Source organism: Lipotes vexillifer, unplaced genomic scaffold (genome assembly GCF_000442215.2).
Source record: "Lipotes vexillifer unplaced genomic scaffold, Lipotes_vexillifer_v1.1 scaffold498, whole genome shotgun sequence".
In the NCBI taxonomy this organism is placed as follows: domain Eukaryota; kingdom Metazoa; phylum Chordata; class Mammalia; order Artiodactyla; family Lipotidae; genus Lipotes; species Lipotes vexillifer.
The window spans coordinates 584,923-612,159 of record NW_006793744.1 but is presented as its reverse complement, the minus strand read 5'-3'; the positions used below and the strand labels follow the sequence as shown (position 1 = coordinate 612,159).

At 34.3% G+C, this 27,237-nt stretch overlaps 1 protein-coding gene across 3 annotated transcripts in view; it reads left to right on the top strand.

The window, feature by feature from the left end:
* FBXW7 (F-box and WD repeat domain containing 7) overlaps positions 1 to 27,237 on the top strand; it is a 209,189-nt gene that overhangs the window by 119,790 nt on the left and 62,162 nt on the right. The window contains exon 1 of one of the 3 annotated variants that reach the window (XM_007466705.1): positions 24,956 to 25,278. The exons of the other annotated variants lie outside the window; for them this stretch is intronic. Within the exon in view, the coding sequence (XP_007466767.1) occupies positions 25,132 to 25,278 (147 nt within the window). The 5' untranslated portion in view covers positions 24,956 to 25,131. Of the gene's footprint in view, positions 1 to 24,955; positions 25,279 to 27,237 lie in introns of those variants that run through there. 3 annotated transcript variants of the gene reach the window in all.

Here is a 27,237-nt window from a genome sequence, read left to right as displayed (position 1 = left end):
TATTTTTTTTTTTTTAATCTTGTTTCCTGAAGAGATGCCCAGCCCATACTAAAGACTTCTTTTCCATGTTTAATGTAGAGTATCAACTCATTTTCTACTAAAATGAAAAGCAAATGAGATTACCATCAGGCCAGATCTTGTATCCTCCTGATCTTTTCATGAAGAGAACCATGTTTGAGCACCAATTTCTGCTTCTTCCATGTCTATCATAGTGCATTTTATTTGTTCTCACATAACTTCATTCCTTATCTCAAATTAATGTATCTTTTTTGTCATCCTGATTGTTAGATTTCTCCTGGTAACTAAGCTTTTTTTTTTTTTAGCTGTGCTGCACAGCACGTGGGATCTTAGTTCCCCAACCAGGGATCAAACCCACACCCCCTGCAGTGGAAGCGCAGAGTCTTAACCACTGGACTGCCAGGGAAGTCCCTAAGCAGTTTTTTTTTAAATCCTTTTTCCCTTAAATAAGAAATAAGTGTTTAGTAAAAATATATATATATTCAAAGAAGCAGTATGTTAGTGTATAAGAGGCCTGAGACTTTCTTGTCTCTAGATTGAAAACAATAGAGGAGCTAGGGACAAGGATTACTAACCAGTCAGGGGATCAAAATTACAGTTTTGTTTCTAGTCCAGCATCTTTCAGCTACTCCCTTGAGCCAGACGTACTGGCAAACTTTGTAGGACAATGTGGGTAACAACTGAAATCAAATAGGGTTCTAAATTCTACTTTATTTAGGTAGAGTTCTAGAGAGCGATGGCCGTGTCACGAAGTCCCTGGCCTTGTCTTATTCTTGTAAGACAAAGAACCAAAGTTTAAATTCTGTTAGGTGGAGAGAGGTCCAGAGAGCAGTCATCTTGAATAACATCCACTAGGAAACATAGCCCAACAAATAGCCATGCCTCCTGCATTTGTGAAGGAGGACAGACTGGAAACATTCACTCAGCCCAGTTTAACCCAATTTTAAACATGTGGAGAGGGTGGAAGTGGAGGGAAGGGGACACACTGGAGGAGATGGGTTTCCCCTAACTTAGTAGAGTGAAAAGAGCTTTTCAGACTTGAACTTGAATTCTGATTTTGCCACTCATTATATGCCATAAGTATGTAATCTCATTGAACTGTTTCCTTATCTGTAAAATAAGACTATAATACCTACGTCAGAGGGTTTTTGTAAGGATTGAGTAAAATAATTTATGTAAAGCAAGTAGTGTAGTGCCTGGGACACGCAAGTAGTTTGCAGATGTAAGCCTGCGACCTCATTTTGTCTGTCTCTTATCCTTCATCCCTAATCTCACAGAACACACTTCATTCCCCACAGAAGATATCAGTCTATATACTTTTTATGACCTTTAGTGTTTAGTCATCATATCACCCTCTAGTGGAAACAGTTATTAATAGAGAAATAGATAAATACTTTTAAAAGGATGCTCAGGAGGAGTGGGAGCATACTATAATAAGCTGGGCTGATCTCTGATAAAAATAAGAATAGAACAAATTTCCACGGGGATGCTTTTCACAGATTGTCCTAGTTGATAGGTAGGCATCATTTCCTTCTATTAGAATTTGTCAGTTTCTCTAAATTTTCTTCTTTAAAACATCTGTATACTTTAAATGCTTTGTGAATTTTACAACTGGATGCCAAAATGAACTTTAGTTTATGGTCAATTTCTAATTATTTCCTGTTAGTGCAGTTTTAAAAATACTTATTAACATTATTTTAAACCATAATAGCTCTCATTGTTGGTCATGTTTAAATCTGTTATCCTGTTCACTGCAAATAATTAATTAATTATGGATTTTAATTATAGACCAAAACAAATCTTCCCACAGAATGGAGAATTTAAAAAAATTTTAATAATATTTTTTTTATCCTTTTCATAAATAAAATTTTCAATAAAAATTTTTAATTTTTAATCAATACAAATCCATTGATTTGTACTTTATGCAGATGATAACCTTCTCTGAAGTATCCACAAATACCAAAAATAGTTATACTCCAAATGTTCCTGAGGCAGATTGTTTCATATATATATAATTAAAATGAACTGATGTTTATTAATGTTGTTTTTGTTGGTGATAAGGAAGAGGGTATGAAAAGGATAAAGGGGTTCTGTTTTTACTTTGGTAGGTAACTCCAAAATTAAGTCTCAAGGGCCCATCATTCACCCAGGCCTCAGTCCTGCATTTCTACCTGTCTCTTGGGCATTGTCACCTGAGCGGTCCACTGAAAGCTAAAACTACTACTGTATGTATTTCTTCCTACCAGTTTTTAATTTTCCTCTTTAGATTTTCTAGTCTCTTAATATCCTAGTCTTCTGTTCATTTGGTGAAAAAATGGTTTGACTTTTTCTTATTGTCTAAGTCTGTGGATTTGCTGAAGAGTTTAACACATATGAACACTTGATCTTCCTTTTTCTTACCCCCAGGCACTTATAAGATAAAAATTGAAGAGTCATGTTTAAAAATCTTAAGAGCATCTTTGCTTAATGTTTCTGTTTGCACCAGGCTATAATGCCATGTCCTTGACAATGTGTTGCCAGTCTGAATTATTGGATGAATTTTTTAAAATGAATTTTTGTTCTGTATGGATCAGTAAACTCAATTTTAAGTATCTGGTGCTCCATTTCCCACTGATGAAGCCAGATCCATAGGTGGACACTTGAAGTGTTTCACAATCTTACCAATTTTTTTCTACCTGATTTCATCTCCATTTCTCCCCTTGCTTTTAATAAACTCTAGCCAGATCCTTCAAATTCCAGGCCAAATTCCATCTGTATCTTTACACCATCCTAGAATTAGAAAATTCAATTCCTTGAACCCGTTGTTGGTTCTGTATGTTACAGTTCATTTGGTGTTACCTTGTGACTCTTGCGGTAAGTTTTGTCTTGAGTTGACATTTAATTCTTTTATTTTTTGAACAGTAGAAATTTGATGTATTTGTCTCTAGTGCTGATTCAGGTTGAGAATTGAAGTTTCACAGATTGCAATGTGAGCAATTCTCATCTCACCTCTTAAGATGTACCCAAGCTAGACTATAAATTATAAATAAGCATGCCATTTAAGTTTAGTTTAAAACTCAGATATTCATTATAAAGATAGTTACATTGAGGAACATTATAATAACAATTAGCAGTTGACTCCCCGGAGGAGAAGTTAAAACCCTAGTTTAAGAACTATGTTGCTAAGATGCAGAAATCAATTGCGGGTAACTCATACAGTCATTAAAAGTCATATTGTTAAAGGAAATTTAATAACAGGAAAACCTTAAAAATATAACATTTACTAAAAATATAGAACTCAAAACTATGTATATAATATGATCCTAACTATGAAATAAACATACAATAATCTATATATATGCATGGGAAAAGATCAGAAAGAATTAAACCAAATGTTAGAAATTATCTCTGAATGTGGTTGAGTTATTTCTGTTTTTTCTTATATACTTTTCAGAATTTCCCAAGCTTGTTATAACAGGCATATATTACTATTATTTATTAGGGAAAAAAACTATATCTATTAGAAACCAGTTTTTATTCTACTTACTTAGTCTTTTAGATAACTTCCATAATGTATAATGCTCCAGTGGAAGACTGGATAAAAAGACGTCTTTCACAAGTAAGGGCATTATATAGTGATCTCTTCATGAAAATGCAGCTGAATATACTGGGAAAAAAGCAATGAAATCTTTAAGAGTTCTTTGAATAACCAATTCTTCACCTCTCTAGGACTCAGGTGCCATGCTGGCAATTCTCTAAGGTCACCTTACCACATTATTAGAGGAGTAGTAGTTAGCATGGTGGTATCTTTCTTTGTTTTCAAGACATTTATTTAATATATGGTTTCTTTAGAGTTACTTAGAGTAGCCTTGGCAGCACTTTTGGCTGTCCCTGAAACATGAATATCTTTCATTTAAACATCCTGTGAGCAATTTCAGAATCCATCTTTTAAAATATAATTCTGCAGTGCTTTACCAGGAAGTCACCAGTGCTTTTCCTCCCCTCCCCTGGTCCCAACGCTTCATTTCTTCAAACTGATTAATATATTTAAACTGCTTAGGTTTTACATCCTAGTTTTAAGTCTCCTGAGATAGAATCTGAAGGGGACCTTTGAGATCACCAAGTCCAAACCTGTGTCCAGTAGCTTTATCAAGAGACTTGGGCTTGAAAATGAAGTCATCATTAGGGAATACTACAGTGTGGAGTAGCGTTGTATTTTTAGACAGTTCTTTATGTGGACGTCTATTACCTTTCTTTGGTCCTTCCTCTTCCATGTAGAGCAGTAACAGCCTTTCTTATAGGAGAAGACTGCTGTCATATTCATCCATAATCTTCTCACCAGACTTAATGCCTTCAGCATGTTTTCTAGGATCACCATCCTGGTTGCCCTTCTCTGGACAAATTGATCTTGAGGTGTTGTATGCTGTAGTCAATGGAGGTCCTGCTCAGGTGTAGTAGAGCCAGACTGTTCCCTGTTCTTACTCTGAACCTCATCAGTGCAATGGCAAGCTGCACTGATAACAATGCTACTACTACTAATAAACCACTTATTGAACACTATTTACTATGTGCTAGGACACTGCTAAATACTCTCCATATATAACCTCATTTAATCTCAGCAGTCCTGTTATGTTGGTTCTGAGTTTTATCTCCATATTAGAGGTGAGAAACAAGTGAAGAGAAGTTAAGTAATTCGTCAGTGGTCAGTCATGTGGTAAGTAGTGGAGCTAGGAATTTGAACCTAGATCTCATTCTGGGTCCAAGTTGCACTTTTGTTAAAATTTGAAAATTCAATGAAACAGTAATTTTGGGAGGAGGGGGACAGGAAAATAACCCATAAAGCCAGCTAGTATCTGTTTTTATCCCCCCGCAAGAGTTTCCCTATCTTAATCTCTACTCCCATGCTATATTTATTATGACTCATTTCATATTATATTAAATTTTTTTCCTATCTCCCTCCTATTCAAGCCCTTTGATTTCTTATCTTGCCTAAGAGTACTTATCATGTGTAAGGCACCCATATACCTAATAATTTGTCACTAAATAATTAGTGAATAAATTTTTATGTATTACTTGCCAGTTCTTAACCACATGGATACATATTTTGCATAGCTAGGGTCAGTGTATATACTGTTTCTCATTTCTGCTGCTTCTAACATCCATGTGCAGGGTTTTGTGTAGGCAGAAGTTTTCATCTCCTTTGGGTAGATACCAATGAGCATGATTGCTGGATAGTATGGTAAGAGTATGTTTAATTTTGTAAGAAATTGCCAAACTCCTCCAGAGTGGCTGTACCGTTCAGCATTCCCACCAGCAATGAATGAGAGTTCCTGTTGCCAGGATTTGATGTTGTCAGTGTTTTGGATTTTGGCCACTCTAATAAGCATGTAGTAGTACTTCATTGTTGTTTTAATTTGAAATTCCCTAATGACATAGGATATTCAACATCTTTTCATATGTTTACTTGCCGTTTGTATATCTTCTTCGGTGAGGTGTCTGTACAGATCTTTTGCCTGTTTTTTAATCAGGTTGTTTGTTTTATTATTGTTTAGTTTTAAGAGTTCTTTATATATTTTGGATAACAGGACTCTATCATATTGTCTCTTACAAGTATTTTCTCCCAATCAGTGGCTTGTCTTCTCATTCTCTTGACATCGTTTTTCACAGAGCAGTTTTTAATGAAGTCCAGCTATCAATTATTTCTTTCATAGATTGTACCTTTAGTGTTGTATTTAGAAAGTCTTCATCATATCTAATGTCGTCTAGGTTTTCTTCTATGTCATTTTCTAGGAGTTTTATAGTTTTGTGTTTTACATTTAGGTCTATGATCTATTTTGAGTTAGTCTTTGCATGTGCATGTCCAGTTGTTCCAGTACCATTTGTTGAATAGGCTATCTTTGTCCCATTTTATTGCCTTTGCTCCTTTGTCAAAGATCAGTCAGTTGATTATATTTATAATGTAATGTAGGTCTGTTTCTGGGTTCTTTATTTTGTTACTTTTTTTTTTGTATCCACAACATCTTTCCCCAGCATGACCTGTGGAAGTCATTGTTGGATAGCTTTCCTCTGTTGAATCACAACCCTGGTGTATAGGTTAGGCAGGTAATATTAGACAGACTTGTGTGCTGAAAAGAATAGGAGGTAAGAAGGCTTACCTGTTCTCTCTCATCCATTAACCTCCTTGAGCCTCAGTTTCTTCATCATTAAACATGAATAGGATACCTGACCTTATTGCAAAGGGTTGTGTGGAGTTGAAATGACATGATGAATGTGAAATGCTTTTCAAGTGTTAAAAAGTTGTGCTAACATATGTGTCATTTTTGTCATCCTTATTATCACCATTGGTGACATGATCATAAGCAAGGCAGGGATTATCCAGTGTTGCCCTTGCATATTTTTGCTTATTCATTTGCTTACTGGTTTTCTTCTTCCCCAGTTGAGACATGCATCTTTGCTCTTGTGATCAGTGAAGGATTCCTTCCAGCATGATAAGAGGTGAACCTAAATGATGATAAGCTAATTATTACAAGTTTTAAGACCTACTTACTGTGGAGAAATGCTTGTGCATTATCAAGAAGACAAGTTTGGAAAGGAAAATGAGGACATTTTGTCCCTTTGGTTGATTTGTCTATTCTTCTACCAGTACCACCCGGTTTCCCTGTGCCATGCGGCTGCTTCCCACTGGCTATCTACCTTACGTTTGTTAGTATATATATGTCCATGTCTCTCTCTCGCCCTAACACACCTCACCCTTCCCCCTCCCCATATCCTCAAGTCTGTTCTCCAGTAGGTCTCTGTCTTTATTCCTGTTTTACCCCTAGGTTCTTCATAACATTTTTTTTTCTTAAATTCCATATATATGTGTTAGCATACGGTATTTGTCCTTCTCTTTCTGACTTACTTCACTCTGTATGACAGACTCTAGATCTATCCACCTCATTACAAATAGCTCAATTTCGTTTCTTTTTATGGCTGAGTAATATTCCATTGTATATATGTGCCACATCTTCTTTATCCATTCATCCGACGATGGGCACTTAGGTTGTTTCCATCTCCGGGCTATTGTAAATAGAGCTGCAACGAACATTTTGGTACATGACTCTTTCTGAATTCTGGTTTCCTCAGGGTATATACCTAGTAGTGGGATTGCTGGGTCATATGGTAGCTCTGTTTGTATACCACACTGTCTTGATTAGTCAGTCCTCTGCCTCTGACTTTGTTGCTTTCTTTCAGTATTGAATTGGCTATTCTGGGTCTTTTGCCTCTCTATATAAACTTTAGAATCAGCTTATCAATATCCACAAAATAACTTGCTGGGATTTTGATTGGGATTGCATTGAATCTATACATCAGGTTGTGAAAAACTGACATCTTGATAATGAGTCTTCCTATCTAAGATCATGGACTATCTCTCCATTTAGTTAGTTCTTTGGTATCTTTCATGAGAGTTATAGTTTTCCTCATAGAGACCTTGGACATGTTTTGTTAGATTTATGACTATTTCATTTTGGGGGGTGCTAATGTAAAGGGTAATGCATTTTTAATTTCAAATTTACTTGTTTATTGCTGGTATATAGGAAAGTGATTCCTTGCTATGATCACTTATTAGTTCCAGTAGTTTTTTTCTTGTTGATCCTTTCTGATTTTCTTCATAGATGATCATGTCATATGTGAATAAAGACAGTTTTATTTCTTCCTTCCTAATCTGCATGTTCCTTATTTCTTTTTCTTGTCTTATTGCATTTGCTCGGACTCCCAGTATGATGTCAAAAAGCAGTAGTGAGAGAAGACACCCTTGCCTTGCTCCTGATCTTATTTCCTTCAGCTTGTTTCTGCCCTACTCTCTACCTCAGCAGCAGCAGTTTATTTGACATTTCTGAGAGGAGAGGAATTCAGACTACTTTGATACCTTTGCTTAAGCTTTTTCCTTCTCTTTTAAATGTCTTCTTCCCTCTGTAGCCTCTTTCAAATTTCTGTCCTTCTTTTTAAGATCCATTTCAAATCTTACCTCCTTTACAAATATTTCGCAGAACTCCGAGCAAAATTCTGTATCTCCATTAGGTCTTTGTTTTTAACTTATATTGTGATAGTTGTAGTCAGCTTTTTTTGTAAAATTTATATATATTTAGATTGTTGATTCTCTAGATGATTGATTCATCAGATTGTATCTCTAAGATTCTGCTGTGTCTTACAGGACTTTGTACTTTGCATGTAGAAAATGCTTAAAAATTGAATTCAGTTTTCAGAAAACAAAATCTTAGGTATTTTTATAAACACAGTCTAGTTTAATCCTGTTCCACTTAATGTGAATGTTTCTAGGTTTTTGAACCTAAGTACAAGACTTTAAATTTGTCCCTATTAGATTTTCTATTGTTATTTGCTATCGTGCCTCCATCCTCACTGAGTTCACAGTTTGGCTTCTTTACCAAGTTCTTGTTTGTTTGCTTTTTAAAAAAAATTTATTTATTTATTTATTTATTTATTTTCGGCTGTGTTGGGTCTTCGTTGCTATGCTTGGGCTTTCTTTAGTTGTGGTGAACGGGGGCTGCTCTTCATTGCGGTGCGTGGGTTTCTCATGGCAGTAGCTTCTCTTGTTGTGGAGCATGGGCTTCAGGTGCGTGGGCTTCAGTAGCTGTGGCTCACGGGCTCTAGGGCGCAGGCTCAGTAGTTGTGGCGCACGGGCGTAGTTGCTCCACGGCATGTGGGATCTTTCCTGACCAGGGCTCGAACCCGTGTCCCCTGCATTAGCAGGCAGATTCCTAACCACTGTGCCACCAGGGAAGTCCCCAAGTTCTTGTTTACTAAGATTATTTTGTATTAAAATTCTGTCTTCGAGCATTTTCATTGTCCCTCCCACTTTTGTAGTTCTCAACACATATGCATCCACATTCAAATAATTAAATCAGTGATATCTTCAGTGAGGAAATGAAAGCTAGGCTGAGACCTATAGGATAGGAATTAGTGATGGGAGGTTGTAAAGAGATGAAAATGAGTTGTAACTTTTTTGAATAGTGGCAGAATTTTTAGAAGTAATTATAGAACCTTTCTAGGTGACTATTTGAATGTATTCCACATACCTATATGGGTTAATATTGGGCAAATTTGTTTAAATTTTCTTTGTTTATATCCTGTCTTTTTCTAGTGATTTACTGATGGCTAAGTGGTACTTTGAGGGGTCATTTGTAGAGTTTCTAGGCTGTAGTCAACTTACTACCTTGACATTTGGAGGATTGATCTTGATACCAAGTACAAGAACTTCAGATCTTTCTGTGGTTTCTGAAGTTTTAACTCGGAAATATTATTTGCTTAAAGTTATAGGAAGTGAATGACAGAGCTAGGAGTATATTTTAGATCTTGCTCATATACCAGTCCCCACCTTCCCCCTACAAAACTCCAATATATAAACAATAAATATATATTTTTAAAACATGTAATAAACTTAGGTCCATTTTGAAATTAGTGTTTCACCAACTGGATTAAGACAGTAATAATCAATTTTATGTAATAAAAAATAATAATCAATTTTTCACCAGTGCTTACAATCTTAATCTCCTCTGAGTCTACTTTTTTACTCTGACTCTTGTCCTAAAATCTCAATCCCATCTTTGACCTCTCTTCTGGGGAATACAGTTTTCATGTATTTCATTGCTTTGGTTGCTATAATGAATGTCTGTCATCTATAAATTATGATAAACAGAAAAACCAATTTGGGTGAATTATGGAAGTAGAATACAGAGAAAGGAAAATACGGCTAGAGAATATGGATTAGGTGTGTTCTAAATACCTACCTAATTTGTAGTCATGACACTTATTTTTGTTTCTTCTTTGAAAATTTCCTTAAATTTAATACTGTTTAGTTTTAATTGAGAAATGTTGTTTCTTCTCTGTTTAGAATTGGGTTTTTTTTTTTATGGAAAGTCTTTAAAAACATTTAAGAATTCTTTCAGAATCTTTTGGATACTCTAAACATGGATGGTAGTTCAAAAGAAAGCACGTAGAATTAAAGCCACAGCAGATACAACCTATTTGGGTTTTTGTAGAAGTCACACATGGACATGTTTAACATACTTAGTAAATCAGAGAAAGTATTATTTTTTTACTATGAAATGTCATATATAAGAATTAAGAATTCATCTGTTTCTTCATTGAACACTAGAGGGCCATATGGTACCTTATTGTTGCTTTTAACGTGTTTAAGTATAGTTAGTAAGTGCTTTTGTCTCTTATACTTTGTGTTCTAGTACACTATTCCTTGCTCAGAATTAGAAATTAATATTTGGAGTAGTTATGTGCTCTGTCATATAATATGTGAGATACCTAGTGTTGTCCTTTTTTTTAACCAGCAGCTAGCATATATTCATTTTGCTATTTTAAAACAACAGTGCCAACAAAAAGTGAACAGAAAGTGAGCCTTGGGATGACAGTACATATGTGCGAAACTTACTGTGCTTTGGGAATATGTGTATGCTTTTTGAAATTTTCTCAAGTATATGCACATAAGTGCATTAAAAACAAAAGTCTTGTCATTGTTAGTTGCTCTGGGCATCCTCATCATGGATGTGAGAAAAGAATGATCCATCCAGTCCAAGACTATCTTTCTTGTTTTGATTTCCTCTTTTGTTAACATAGAAGGTAATATTGCAGCATAGAGCCAGATCATCCTGAACTAAAGAATATTTGAGCAGATGATTCTTCTTCCTCAATTTCTTTTAGTTGCTTGGGGTGAATAAATGAGAAATATAATCTACAATTCCCAAACAGGTGGTGTGAATGAGTGAAGAAAGAGTCATGACTGAGCCAGTAAGATTGCTCAGGCTCTTACGAACCGCAGGGCACATTTGTGCAGGATCCAAAAACACTGACTTTGAGCCACGTTTGACCTCTGGATTGCTATTTATCTTTGATAGCTTCTAAAAAGGAAATTCAACATCTTAAGTATAGCCTTGGTTAAAGTTTTATTTCCCCCTCAGACATACTTTAAAGAGCACTGCTCGTTATTAATTTCTATATTATGTTTTGGAGGGAAAATAAGGGCATTTTCTCTTCAGCTACTATTTATACTTCCCTCTTTGTGAAGGAAGATTAGAATGAACTCAGCAGAAACACATTGTTTATACCTAGAGGAGGGCCTGATCATGTGACAGAGAGAAGGTGCAATAATAGTTAAGGACTTCAAAGAACCTTATCTTTTGAGTTGCTCTTCTTTGTATTTGTTAATTTTAATGTCTTAAATTATTTCCTCAGATTAGTTTCTATCAATATAATGAAGTGACAAAACTTCAATCTTTAATTCTAAATTACACTGAGGAGTTAGTCCTTTTGAATATTGATGAACTTCTTTTCAACTTAGTCACTGCTATGATAAACAGTATTCTCTAACTGATAAAGTTATATTTTGTATATGTTTGCTTTTTTTGGAATCATTACCATTTTCTGAAAACCGCATTTATTGCTGTATTTTTACAGCTAACATTAGCCTAAGTGATTAAACACTGAGCTAGAATTCTGATCTTTTTGCTCAGATAATGAAATTAGCTACTAATAGAATAATTTATTTGGAGAATGTTAAATGGTCAGTAGTGTAAAACGTGGGAAAAAAGCCAGATCAGTATCTGGATATGGTGAGAAACACCTGAACTTCTCCTTCCTAGAGAAGGAGAGGTATTAGATGCTCTTGATGGATTGAAGACATTAAAATCCTGCCTCTGTAACATGTTTCTGGAGGAAACATTAGCTTACTAGTTAAAATTTTGTTCAATTTAGCAACATTACTGAGCACCAGAAGAATTGCCATTTTCCTTCTAAGATGTGCCACAATTTGATCCTAGCTTTTATGGGAGTGGGGAGAGGAAGGCATGGGGCACAGTACTACTGTAAATGCATACAACCACCATAAGGGTGTTATGTTTCTAAAGGTTAATGGGGGAGGGGCAAGTGCAGGCTTGAGGGTATGGGGTATTTCACAAAGGTTTGGAAAAATCTGGTTAGTATGAGTACTAGAAATGTTTCTAGAATACCATTCACCTGTCTTGTAACTAGTTTCCAGCAGTGATTCCTGGACTACACTGAAATGATTTTCTTCCAGAAAATCTTCTTAATCTCATTTCCCCCATCACAATTTATAGGAGACACAAACTCAAGGCATAGGGGCCAGAAAGGTAATTTAAACGAATGAAATAGACTAAATATAAGACCTGGGGAGCCAAAGCATCTCTAGATAAAGGGGATGACTGAAAATTGGGATACTGATATTGCCATATTTTCCAATTTTTCAAAAGTCACTGGAATTCCAGATTTTTCGATGATAATTTCTCAATTTTTTGTATGTTGGCATCCATATTTTTCAAATACGTTTCTGTGGGCTGGTTTGACCTATAGACCACCCGTTTCCCCTAGACATTATATGTGGAAGAAGAGTGTGCTATTCATCACTCATTGCAGAAGTAAAATAGTTTGCATCTAGTGCAGATCCATTAAGGGCATTGTGTTGGTTGGAGTGGGAGAGCACCATATGCAGAGCCCATTAAGTGTTTTAGCAGGGACCTACAGACTTTTTGCTTTATGAATTTAATATACTGGTTTTAGGTATTGAACTGCCAAATGAATTAGCCTCGTTTGAAAGAAATATGTATCCTAACTTTCACAAGGAATTTGAGGTGACCTATATATAGGAGAAACACATATAATAAAATAATCAAGTGTACATGAAAATCAGAGCCAGGGAAAATAGTGGAGTAGACTATGAAGACAAGGCCATGAGAAGAGGTAAGGAATGAATTATGATGAGTTGGAGTAAGCTGTTCATAGGTTACAGGTTGGCCACTCATAAGGACCAGTATTCTTTAAAGTGTGACCCATCAGAAATATCTGGAATGCTTACTAAAAGTGCAAGTTGCTGGCTTACACTGCAGAACTACTTAACCAAATCTCTAAGGGTGGGATATGTATTTTTAACAGGCTCCCACGTGATTCTAATGTAGACTAAAGTTTGCACAACATTGGACTGTTAGTCTCTCTGCTTCCTTGTGATAAAATTAAGAGGAGAAAGTGCTGAGTCCTCTCACGAGAAAACATGTCAGTCACACACACACATACACACACACACGCACCCCTTTTCCTAACATTATATAAAAGGAATTTCTCACATGGGACTTCATGAGTGATTCAGTAAACAGTGCCCTCAATAAGCATAACATCTATAACAAATGCATCAGTGCTTATAAATACTGGTAAGTAGAGATCGTGATCTCTGAAGTCAGACTGTGTTTTCACAGTCTGTCACTTCATGGCACTTTGACCTTGGGCAAACTGTTAACTGCTGTTATATAGTTATTTTAAGGATGATAGTAGTATCATAATAATACAGTATTATTGAGAGGATTCAATGAGGTAATGTTCGTAAAGTACTTAGAAAGTAGCTGGCAGATAGTTAAGTCCTTAATAAGTGTTAAGTATTATATCTTGTAAGACTTATTGTAGTGTTAAAAGACTATGCTAAAGCTAGCTTGACAAACTAGTCCAGGCTAGATAATGCTATGCAAAATATTTTTGGTTTCAAAGATATCAACTCTCTTAAGTGGGTTGAAACTATTCCACTAATTTTTGCCTGAATTACTTTGACTTTTAGTGTTCAGCTGTTTGGTACTGTAAATTTTGTTAGTACTAACTGTGAAGCACGTTAGCTCTCTGATGGGTGTTTGTTTTCCTAATTGATTGTTAATGTTGAACCTAGAAGGAATTTGAAAGAAAACCTAAAAGTACATTTGGTAGTCCTGGGGCTTTGATTCCTCACATGAGGACTAGTTCTATTCTATAATGTTAGTTCTTGAACTGAATAGCTGGGGAGCTGGGATATATGCAAGGGAAAATTCTCTTTGGTACTTCTGTAGAAATTCTAGAATTACTGCTTGGTACTATAGGAAATACCTACATTTTCATAATTAAGAGAGTATTGTAAACAAATGAAAGCCGTCTTTACAAATGGAAGAATAGTTTCAGTCAAGTTAAAATGATCTCTACTTAGGATATATTTTAGCAAACACATTTTGTAAAATGTTGGTATAAGCTACTGGATGTATCTGATGTTCAATATTAACTCAATTGCTCCTAATAGTAAGAATTATTGTCAGAGTAGCACCTTGCATATAAACCTTAACCTCTAATTATATGAAATGTAAATAGAAGAATGATGATTATTTTCATAGATCGCCAGGGCTAAAAATAATGTATAAGATTGGGGGGGGGCGTCCAGAAAAGGATTTATTTTGTTGAAATGTACCATGTTCTTCTGTTCAGTGGTCTTTGCTGATGGTACTATTAAAGGTAGCTTCTGTGCTTTAGAGTAACAATTGCTTTTAGAAGATATTTTACTTTCAAGGTGAAAAATGCTTTTTTTCTGTGTTTCTGGTTGGTCTTAAATGGCAGTTGCTGGTTATTGAAATCAAATGCAAATGAGAAATGGAAGTATGAAGAAAATACTGGTGAATTTGGGAGCTAAGTGCCAAGAGTCATTCATTTGCTTAGCTATAGGTGTTGGTTTTATATGTCAGCATTATAAATTTAATTGTTAAGAGTGAATTGTTTGTACTTTACCAATATACTGCCATCTGTCTTACGGTCTAATGAGTGAAAACATTAAATATGCTGAGGTGCATCTGTAATGTTTATCACTTAAATTTTCAATTTTCTGATTTGTTTCTTATTTCACTCTGTTAACAGGTATAGAAAAGAAGATTAAAACATTTAGAATCATTATTCTATATCATTTAGATATCAGTAATCTTATATTTAATCTTTATTATATTTTTATGCTTCTTTACTCCAGAGAAGAACAGAGCAGAGATTGCAAACTAGTGTCTTATATAGTGTTTTTTTTTTAACAAATTTAAATATGTTGCCAACACTTAAAAATCTGGAGAGTTCACCTAAAAATATTGATTCTTCACCTTCTTTTGCAAATGTGGACTGTCTGTCCTTACTGGGTTCCCATGCTTACATGACAACATCAACGGCACCTTTTAAATGGCCTTTCCAGGCCTTAAACCTGATCTGTTTTTCTCCTTTATTTTACCTGAGTGCTCCTCTAGTCATTTGAGTTTGCTTAGAATGACGAAAAAAGCATGACTGTAGGAAATGCAAAAGTAAGTTGATTTTTTCTTTATTTGTCACATGTCAAACTAGTTTGGATGAAGATCCAAGTCGAAGTAATATGTAACCTTTTGTCAAGTTTATTATTAAAATAGACAGAGATTTGCTAAACACCACATTTCTAATGGGTATTATCAAGGTGGGAATTTGTCACCAAAGCTTTTACCAACCTCCAAATACCTACTCGTTTAAATTTTCATTCTAGCTCACCTGTTATCTTTCCCATTCTTGTTAAATTTTGAAGTTAAAACTCTACTAGGATGACTATCATATTACAGCAGTAAACCGGTGTTCTTGGAGCTTCTTGTTTTGTAAGATGTTTCAGTTATCTATTGCCACCTGTCACCCCAAAGATTTATGATTATAACAAGCAACAATTATTTTATTATTTCTCATTATTCTTGTAGGTTATGAATTTAGGAAGGGCTCACTTGGGCATTGTTGATTCGGGGTTGCAGTCAGATGGTGGCTGGAGGTGGAACACCAGGGGGCTAGAACAGCTAGCTGGGGTCTAGCCAAAAATCTCCTCTTCATATAGTTTCAGGACTTAGCCAGATATGGTCTTTTTACCCGGGTTAGTTTGGGCTTCTTCATGGCATGGTGACCTCAGGGCAATCAGACTACTTACAACAGAGCTACCATGTGAGTATTCCAACAAGCAAGATAGAAATGGAATCTCCTTTGTATGACTTAGCCTAGGAAATCGCATTCTGTCTTGGTTGAAACAGACTCACCTCTCAGTGGAAGGAGTGTCGCAGGACATTGTAAGAAGAGCATGCGAAGATGTGGGATATTGCTGTGACCATCTTTGAGACACACAGTGTACTATAGAAGGTCATAATATCTTTGCTCTTAGAACTTTCTGTTTTTGTTTTTCATTTGTACTTCATAAAAATCAGGCTCATTAAAACAGATTTCATATATAATATATGTATCTTAATGTAATTCCTTAAAATGTAGACTAATGATACCTCACAGTCTTGTCATGATAATTAAGTGAAAGAAATCATGATCTACTAGGAACTCTGTCAGTCTTTTATCCTTCCCTCATATCATTATACCAATCTGAAATAATATATATTTTTTCTAAGCCCTGTAGCTGCATACTTCCTTTATATCTCCTATTGATCTCTGATAGTCTCCTACTATCCATAGACTTCCTCCTTCCATCCCAAGATCTTTCTGTTTCAGGCATAATCAAGAATTATAGGGATTGAGTTTTGTTTTTTCTTTGTTTTTAATGTTTCTTGATAAACAGTGTTTTATTTATTGGAAAGAATGAAAACTTGGACTGTCAGTTTAATTTAAACTTCAGTCAGTGTTTATCAGATGGTGTATTTTGTTGAATATGTGATTTTTTAATATTTATTTTCTGCATTGGGTCTTAGTTGCAGCATGCGCGATCTTTGTTGTGGCATGCGGGATCTTTTGTTGTGGCATACAGGCTCTTCATTGAAGCGCATGGGCTTCTCTCTAGTTGTGCATGGTCTCCAGAGCACATGGGCTCAGTAGTTGTGGCATGCAGCCTCTCTAGTTGTGGTGCATGGTCTCTTTAGTTGCGGTGCATGGGCTCTCTAGTTGTGGTGCGTGGGCTTTCCAGTCATGGTGCTCAGGCTCAGTAGTTGCGGCACGTGGGCTCACTAGTTGTGGCACATGAGCTCTAGAGCACGCAGGCTTAGTTGCCCTGCAACATGTGGGATCTTAGTTCCCCAACCAGGGATCGAACCCACGTCCCCTGCATTGGAAGGTGGATTCTTAACCACTGGAGCACCAGGGAAGTCCCTGAATATGTAATTTTGACAACGTAAAAAGGCCAGTGGTGTCAACTGTCAGCCCATCCAAGAATGAGACCCTAAATATGTATTTTCTACAGCTTAATTCTATATTAAAGTATTTTCTATGCTTAAAGTAATTCTATACTTAAATTTGATGCTGAAGTGAATATTGACAAATGAATATTTATAATGAATAAATTATTCAGTGAATATTGTTAAGACTCATATGCTTTAATAGCATGTTATTGAAAATTATACTACTGAAGTCATGGAACTATGTTCACCTCACTCAATTGATTTTTACTTATAATTGCATCAAAAACTCAACAGCGTATGGAATGTAATTATCTCCCCCCCTCCTTACTGTTTTACTTTCTTAAATTGTTAACACTGTCAAATATCTTACATGTCCATTTATTTTTCATAGGCTACATTCCTACAGTGTGTTAAGCCATCAATTTGGTGAACTTCCTGCGTTATAGCTTAGTTTAATTTTTTTTAAGTGCAGAAAAAAACCACCTACATTACTTACTGTGCTTTAAAGGAATGAATAGTATTATGTCCCTACTTATTACTCCCTGGCCTATAACACTTTTCAGAATTTTTACGAGAGAGATAAATGATTGATAAATTGTATTTAGTTTAACTGAAAGGTTAATGAAACTTTTATGCTTAAACTTGTTCATAAAAGTAATAAATCATAAACCTTAAAAATCTGATATTAAAGAAGTTTTTGTCCTCTTTGTTACACTTAAATTTTATTTTGAGAATTGTGGAAAATTAAGTTGCTTTTAAATCACTCTGTCATCACATGAGGCTTTTGCATGATTGAAATACCTGTAATTACTATGTCATTTTTGTCATTGTTGACTTAAAGGTGTAACTATAATAATCATCTGCTAAATTCTTGGAGAGCAGCTGTATAAGACCGATTTAACAGCTGGGGTAACCCAGCACAGACTGTAAGAGTTAAACTTAATCTTGAGGCAAGTTATGTTATGGTCGTTGAGGACTTCATACTGGGCATTTCTGAAATACTTAAAAAATTCAATCCAATAGTTGGATCTTTGTTTTATCACAAATATTTCTTTAAATGTTTAATGAAAGAGTGAGGAAAAGTATCATTTTGATATTAACAACTAAAGTTTTCAGACAAAATATGGGAATAAAATCCAAAGTTTACTCATTAAAAAAAATCAAATATACTCTGAATGTCACTGTTCATGCCACTATGGTAAATAGGAAAGGAAAAGTAAGTTAAAAATATTATGGAATAATATGGAATCAGAAAAATTCTAAGATCCTTATCTTGAATTTCATCTTTTAAAATCATGTTTTAAAAAATCATTTATGCCTGTAACTTTTTTCCATTGAAAATGTTTTCTTATTGTTATGCAACATTAATATATATTCACAACACAAGGATAGATGCCTGTTTTTAGAAGCTATACACACAAATAAATTGAAGCAGTGAATTTTATTTGGATATATTATGTGAAACTGTAACTACTTACTAAACTATAATAAAGGAAGGCTCACCAAATTGATAGTCCAACACATTACAAGAAGGTGCTATACTCGGTGCTATTAGAACTGTAGTATATATAATCTTAAAGCTGTAAGGGACTTCATTCTTAATCATTTTGTCCAACCTCCTCATTCCTCATTCTAGAAATCTGAAATCTGAGACAGCTTAAGAGACTTACCTAAGGTCACTGATTAGTGGTAGAGCTGAAAGTAGAACTTAAAGTTCACCCTATATTTTTTGTATACTGGTAAGTTTACCTGGAGTATTAATTTCAGGTAATTTGGCTGAAAGTTGATTGAGGCAATAATTAAGAGTAATTTAATTGTAAATGAATTTAGTTGTAAATAAGTGAGTAAATAGTTGGTGTTTTTTGAGTCATGGAATTTCTAGTGCACTATGCAATGGTGTCATTATATTTAATTTTTAAGGACTTTTTTGGTTGTTTTTTTTATAGTTTTTACCTTGTAACTTTATTTTCAGCCAATTTAAAAAAATTAACTGGAATTTTCCAGCAGAATTTGGAAATAACCTAAATGTCCAGCAATCAGACCTTGATTATACAAATCAAAGCAGTTCCAATACTATATAAAACCTGATATTGTAACATTCTTATTTTGAAAATGCTACACATATATGTATATATGTAATGCTTTTATTTTGCAAATGTCTAATTACCAGGTCACATTTTTATAACACTTATATAAACTGTATGTGCTGCTTTAGAACCCAAGCTAATTTCTCTTAAGTACTTAGGGGCTACATGCACTTAGGGGCTACACTAAGTCCCTGGATAAAGAAAATTAGCAAGGAAGTACAGTAATAAGGTATATGACTCATTAAATGTTTACATGAATATAATATCTTAAATGCATTATAATTAGATGTTGTAATCTTTCTTAGGAACACTTTGAGCATTTAAATGTTTCAGAATTTTTTAAGGAAATGTTTTGAATGTGATTTTAATTTTTATAAAACATTTCTGTTCATTTGACTTATGCCTTTTATGAATAATAAAACTTTAAGAGGAATGCCATATATTTAAGTTTTTCCTTCATAGTAAATTTAATTGTGCTTTTAGTTTCTACAATTAAAGTACGATAAGTTATTTGGATTTTTTTTTTGCAATTGTTTTTTGTTTTTTTGCAGTTGTTTCTAATACAAGCTTGACTGTTCATCATTAAGCAAAGAACTTAATTTCTTGATTCATCATCATTTTTCTCTGTTTTTAAATTGTTCTATCTTTGTACATGAATTGCTTAGACTAGGGAGATAACTTTTAATGCTCTGGTATCTAAAGTGTTAGGAAAGACTAAAAACAATAACTTAGATACAGAGAATAATCTGTCTCACTCTATATCCCAGAATAAATGAGTATGCTCTTTATAGTACCGTATTTTCATCTCAAAAGGATATTGATTCTCATTTATTTCACTTTAGGAGTGGTGTTAATTTTTAGAATCTGGAATTCTTTTGTTTCTAAAGAAGAGTAAGTCACTTGTTGCTTAAATTCACAGAAGTAATAAATAATACTGAATTTAAATGGTGTATGCTGATAGTCTCCCTGTCAAAATTTTTTGATGTGAGACTGAAAACTTTTGGTTAAAATCATAAATACTTGTAGGTAAACTTGTATCTTCCAAGCGATTTGTTTTAGCTGATTCAAAAATAGTTTATGAAAAACAAAATCTTTATGCTGTGGCCTTTGATCTGGAGCAGTTAAATCCTAGCCTTCTGTATAATAATGAATGTAAGAAATGGTAGAAATCCAGAATAAACTACTATAAATCTTTTTGTCATTGTTGTAAGAGAATTGGAGTGTATGGAACTGTAATACATTTTAGAAATACTGTATTGGTGATATTTTGTTACATGCAACATTTATATATAATCATCTTTGACTAATACAAACTTTTATTTATTTATTTTTTTGGCGGTTTGCGGGCCTCTCACTGTTGTGGCCTCTCCCATTGCGGAGCACAGGCTCCGGACACGCAGGCCCAGCGGCCATGGCTCATGGGCCCAGCCGCTCCGCGGCATGTGGGATCTTCCCGGACCGGGGAACGAACCTGTGTCCCCTATCGGCAGGCAGACTCTCAACTACTGCACCACCAGGGAAGCCCTACAAACTTTTAGAAGAAAGAAAAATCAGAGAGTGATAAACAGGCCAAATATCTTGTGTAGAGATCTTCTCTTTATCACAAGTTCCCCAATGTTGAGTTCTTCTTGGATGGATAGTGATACCTGAAGTCTTAAAATGCCAAGGCACAACTACTAAGATGCTACAGCTTAACTTTTAGATTAAAATCTTGACAGAATTTAGGAAGTCTTTCTAAAACTTGTAGGTGATTGTGTTTTAAAATGTTATACTCCAAAGTTATTATAGGTGGATTTTGCATCTTTGCTTGCTTTCTTAGTGATTTTTAAGGTTGAAATGTAATCTGCAAAGCTCTACGTGATTTTTTTTTTATCCTAGTAGTAGTAGTGATGGCAGCTAACAGTATTGAGCACTTACTAAATGTGAAGCAGTGTTCTTTGTGTTTCACTTATATTAACTGTTGTAATCCTCATAACTGTCCTATGAGGTAGGTTCTATATAGATGAAATTGAGGCACAGAGGCATTGATTTAAGGACATACCACTAATAAGTGGTAGAACCAGGCTTTGAACTATGGCAGTTTGACTCCAGCATTAATATTCCTACCTACTGTATTATACTCCCATAATATTTATTGATATCATCTTAAAAAGAGCTTGTCTATTTTGAAAAGTCTCAGTTTGGGTGGGGGGGGTTAATAATTAAGACTATCTTAAATACTTTTAAAAGGATCATTGAGACCAAGACTTTATTTTTTCTTGAACGCGTGGAACTAGCTGCATTTTAAAATATTAGCAGTTGAGGCTCTCCTACGCATTGTCTTCAGCTTCGCTCACTGACTACGGTTTTCTTCTGTATTTGAAGATTTTGTAGTTTGAATGTTTCCATGCTGATTTAGAGCATTGCTTTAGAAGTACTGTTAACTTGAATCCTCAGAAAAAAGATGAAACTCGGTAGTTTGGAAATTAGTACTCACTTTGCTCAATCACTAATAATGTCTCTTTCACAAAAGTATATTGTTAAAGACACATAATTTGATTTAGCGTTTGCCTGAGTTGCAGTGCTCTGTACTATCCAGTTGAGGGCAGCTACTTACCAATTTAAAAAATGAGTTGAATTAGAATGCCACCACTTTGTATTTACCAAAACTTGGTATCTAGTCTAAAACACAACATTTAGTATACATTTAATATACAAGACTGCTTTAATTTTCACTCTGATTTTTACCATAAATAATTTCTTAAAAATGAAAAACTAGTTTTACTTCATAGTAATTTCTGCCCTTTCATAAGTAGTTTATGTATATTTTAGTTTTAATTTTCCTAATCCAAATTCTTTTCAATTCCAATCTCCTCCCCCTCCCTTGCTTTAGGATCAGACTCCAAGAGAGGTTCATATCATCCTTATCTTCAAACTACCTACCTGTAAATACATGTTATTATAAATTTCAGTATAAATACATGTTATTATAAATTTCAGTATAAAAGTGAAAACTAATTTTCAGTATGGTGATCTTTATTAAGTGAAAGTCAAAATTGGAGTTGATCTGTTTGATTCATTTTTCTCTGCAGAATATGTTAAATTTGCGGAATAAAGTACACTCTTCTAATTTTTCTGGATTGAAATAACACATAGTTTAAATTACATCTTCTATGTGGTATCAAGAAATGAATCTTGAGGGGTTAATTAACTAACTGATTCAAAGATATCACTGAGACAGAATTTTTTTGAGAATAAAGAATGTCTACCTAAAACTATATGTAATACTAACAAAGTGACCCTGATAGTAACTTGGAGAGGGGGCATTCCATGGGAGCTGCCTCAACAAAGGGATTTTTCTAAGAAGGAGAAACAGACACAATATGACTGAAGGTTATGTTATACCAAAAAAAAAAAAAATTGTGTCAAGGAATAAAGTGAGCACCAGAGGAGATGCTGAGATTAGAATGAGGCTAGAGACATTCATTCTGCAAGGTAGTAAGTAGTCTAGTGGGGCCGTAGACATCCTTATCTCAGATATCAGTCTCACCTTGTTGTACTGTATCAACTTAACAGATTTCCAGTACCCTCTCTCCTATCCCTAGATCTCTGTTGGGTTTTTTCAGTGGTTATGGTTGTATTCTTAGTCATTTACGTTTTTACTAAAACAATTTTTGTATTGTGATTAAATACCCATAACATAACATTTACCATTTTAACCATGTTTAAGTGTACAATTCAGTAGCATTAAGTACATTCACAGTGTTGTGCAACCTTTACCACTATCCATGTCCAGAAGTTTTTATCTTTTCCAGCAAAAATTCTGTACCCATTAAATACTAACACCTCATTCATTTCTCCCCTGAGCCCCTGGCAACCACCATTCTACTTTCTATCTATAAATTTAACTACTATAGGGACCTCAGATAAGTGGAATCATACAATATATATCCTTTTTTGACTGACTTATTTCACTTAGCATTATATATTCAAGGTTCATCCATGTTGTGTCAGAATCTTCTTCCTTTTTAGGCTGAATAATATTCCGTTGTATGTGTATGTACCACATTTTTTTTACGCATTCATCCATTATTGGTTACTTAGGTTGTCTCCACCTCTAGGCTGTTGTGAATAATGCTGCTATGAGCATGGTTGTACAAATATCTGTGTGAGCCCTGCTTTCAATTCTTTGGGGGTGTATAACCAAAAGTGGAATTGCTGGATCACATAGTAATATTTTGAGGACTCTCCGTATTTTCCACAGTAGCTCTGTCCATTTTACGTTCTTACCAACAGTACACAAGGGTTCCAGTTTCTCCACATCGTTGCCAACACATATTTGTATGTATCTGTGTTTAAATAATAGCCGTAATAATGAGTGTACAGTATGGTTCTGGTTTTGATTTGCATTTCTCTAATTATTAGTGAAATTGAGCATCTTTACATGTACTTATTGATCATTTACATATCTACTTTGGAGGAATTCAATTTTTTACTTTTGTGTAACTAAAAATTTCTTCTCTGCTTAATGATTTTGCATTTTCAACTACATTTTAAATTGTGATATCAGAGAAAGGTGTACTTAAAGAAAGTAGCATCTTGGTAGGACTAGGGGTATTTCTTGTGTGTGGATTGACTTCCCAGCAACCCACTTCGTGTATTTAGTAAGACAGATCTCACCAAAGTCAAAGAAGAGACCACCCATTTCTGACATTCTCCTTTTTAACTCTCTCCATATCACATTCTAAATTCCCACTTATAAAAATCCATAAAAGCAGGTGGAAGGAGAGATAAGTGAGATGACTGGCTGTTGGAAGAAAAAAATAGAATGGAAGGAGAGAACAAACATTAGCTGAGCATTGTGAATGGATAGTTCACATCTATTATCTATCTATTAAAACTACTATCAATTCTCACACTAGGCTTTTTTTAAATCATCATAATGTTCTAGTTCCTGGGCTTGGAAATGAAATGTAGCATAAAGATTAATTAGCATGGCATAAGTAGTTAATTTAGGGAAATATTTGAGATAATTCCGAAAAAGTGAGTTTGGGGCCACTTTAAGGAGAGTCTTCATCTCCAAACTTTATCTTAGGCTTTGGGGAACCATTGAAAGTTCTTGAGGAGTGTATTGTACACCACATTCCGTCTCCATGTTTTAGGAAGATGTATCTGACTATGACATGTTAAAGAAATGAAGCCCTAAGGATTTGTGATGAACTGGTTAGTTATTATTCATTTTACTCTAATTACTTCCCAACACAGGTTACATTCATAAATACTTGGGTTTTTAAATATATTTAATCAGTCACATTACTGTTATACTTTCAAGTGGAATCACTAAGTGTTGCAGAATTGTAGAGATTAAACTGAAATTTGCAAACAACTAAAATGTCTCCTGGTAAAATTAACCTGCAGTGCATATTAATAGCTATTGAGAGCTTCAGTTGATTTAATGTCTTAGTTTGATATAAAGACTGGTACATATGGAAGAGGAAAAGAGAGCATGCTTAAGATAAACACTTGAAAATATAGTGCTCATTCTGAATATGTCTAAGATAGAACAAATATATGTTTGTATTTTTTGAGCATGCATAAACACTGTCCTAAAATTTGAAGCACGATTCAAAACACTCCTAAAATATTAATGCTGATACTTGGGTGAGGAAGACAATAAATATTTAAGAGAAAATACAATGTTTATCTTTTGGATTTTTGTAAAGACAAGTTTACTTTCACTTTCTAGGGAATACCTAGGTTAGTCACTGGAGAAGTTTTCAAAGGGACCCTGTAGCACAGCCCTGCTTTGGTTGTCTTCACATTACTGACTTTGTATGGGAGGTTCACCAGCTGTTTGACTGGCAGGAGCAGGAGCTTTCACTTCAGTAGTTTATAACTCCTGGCTATTCTAGGATAGTTTGCACTTCACCAAGCCTCAGACAGGTCAGGACATTTGGTAGGAGAAGGTTGAAAGACAAAAGCAGCAGGCCTTGGGTTCTCAGCCTTTTCTTTTTAATTAGAAAGTTATATTTTAATTCGGTGGTTAGAGTTTTTAGTAGTGTGCCTGTATTACATGTAGAGAGTATTCATCAGCCAAGAGGAGTTTTAAAATGTCAAAACCGGGAAAAGCTACTCTAAACCATGGCTTGGTTCCTGTTGATCTTAAAAGTGCAAAAGAGCCTCTACCACATCAAACCATGATGAAGATATTTAGCATTAGCATCATTGCCCAAGGCCTCCCCTTTTGTCGAAGACGGGTAAGTCTCACACATTTGAAAAATAGGAATATTTATTTAAATGAACTACTTCTGCCTCTTTTGGTGAAGAAATGGTTCAAATTTCAATTGGTATTTATAACTAAAACTATCAGTGCATTATGTAGCCAGTGAAAACTTCTGTAAGTGATAGTTTTAATAGTATGATAGAGAGCCTTGAGGGCAAGGTTACCTAATTCACCGTTTTGTGTCTCTCATTTATTTTTATGGTATTAGAATTCTTTAAACTTACTTAAAATTGGTAAATTTAAAAAGTATGTTTTGAAATATGTCGGCAAATTTGTTGTTTTTATTTTGTGGGAAAAGTAAAAAGCTGGTGGTATGGTCCTTATACATGATAATTAAAACATTTAGCTCTCTTAAAGAGTTTATCTGCCAATTTAAGCTAGATTGTTTTTAAATCACTATTTCTTAAATTCAGACCTAATATAATAGAGACATTACTTTTTGCTGTTATATGAAATAAAAATAGCATGCTATTGTGTGGCAGTTACGATACAGTTTATATATAGACAATTCTGAACTCACATTTTGTAGAACTTGTGCTAATCTATAATCGGGTTATGATCTATTGGATGTGTTTTGGGATTACATTCTCCTCCTCGCCAGATTTTGACCCTGTTAGTACTAACAGTTTTGTTGTATTTTCTGTGTTACTTGGTATTACCATTTTGAATTATTAACTAGAGTGATATATTTTTAGATCTAAAATATGTTTAGTATCCTGAACACATTAAACCAAAAAATACCTGCTGGAGATTCATTGAGTGTTTTTATATATCAGTGCTATTAGTGTTTTGGTTCCTTTTACCAACTCCCCGCCCCCGACCCCGCTTTTTTTTTTTTTTAACTAAAAGGGAAACATTCTATTAAACAAGTAGGTTAACTTAACAACACCTGAAAAATATTTTTCCTCTTTAGTGAACAGAATCTTCTATTAGCTTGGACTTAAATAGCCTTTGTAAAAATATGTTTTCTAATTACCTTAGTTCTTTTTGAATTGTTTCTACTTCTACTCCAATAAATGGTAGCCATGTTGAAAAACATTTTGAGTAAGTTTTAAATGTAATACAGTTTAAACATTGAAAATAGAATATAAATATCTCTGTCACCCACTTACTTTCTTCTTAACTATATTTTCAGAAAGTGTCTTTTATTTTGTCTTCTGTCACTCTGTCACTTTTATAACTTCTGAATGAGGTCACTGCTCTGATTTAAACATTTACACAGAGGCCTCTAGTAGCTTTAAGGTCATTAATAAACTAATTTATTATTTTAATACTTCTGTAAAAAAATACCAATACAAGTAAACTTTCAAATTAAGGAGAAGAAGTGTGAGTTTTTAAAATTAAGGGGTTAAGATCTTAACAAGATAATTTTGTTCTTGTTGAATATTTCTAATAAACTTAAGTACAGTTTATAGCAGATTATTCATTATGTCACACTGTATGTTTTCTATCTGTACCTTTTTTACAAGTGCATGAAACTTAAAAGGCTCAGGAGCAGATTCTATAAGAAAAATGAATAGAGAACTTAAGGGCTTTCCTTGCGGGTTTCCTAGGGTCACTATTCAGTTTGACTTTTCTAGGTTACTGTTATGTTAAATTATAGCCTGGCATTTGTAATTATAGAAAAGGACTAAATTCAAAAAATAAAATTCAAACTATAACATAGTTCTGGTTTGGGGGAAGATAGATAACAAAATTAACACATTCAGTTTTAGACTGCCTGCCAATAATTTACAATTGTATAGCTCATTGACTCTGCCTACTAGAAATATTAGAGGGATGGTGTAATTATATCCTCTGCCCTCCTTTTTGCAGCTGGTTAATTTAGGTAGCTTTAAATTGATTCACGTATTCTTTGTTGTTTTAACTTACTAACTTTCCCTTGGTAATGTTAATGAAGGATACTTTTTAATATATATATATATATATATAT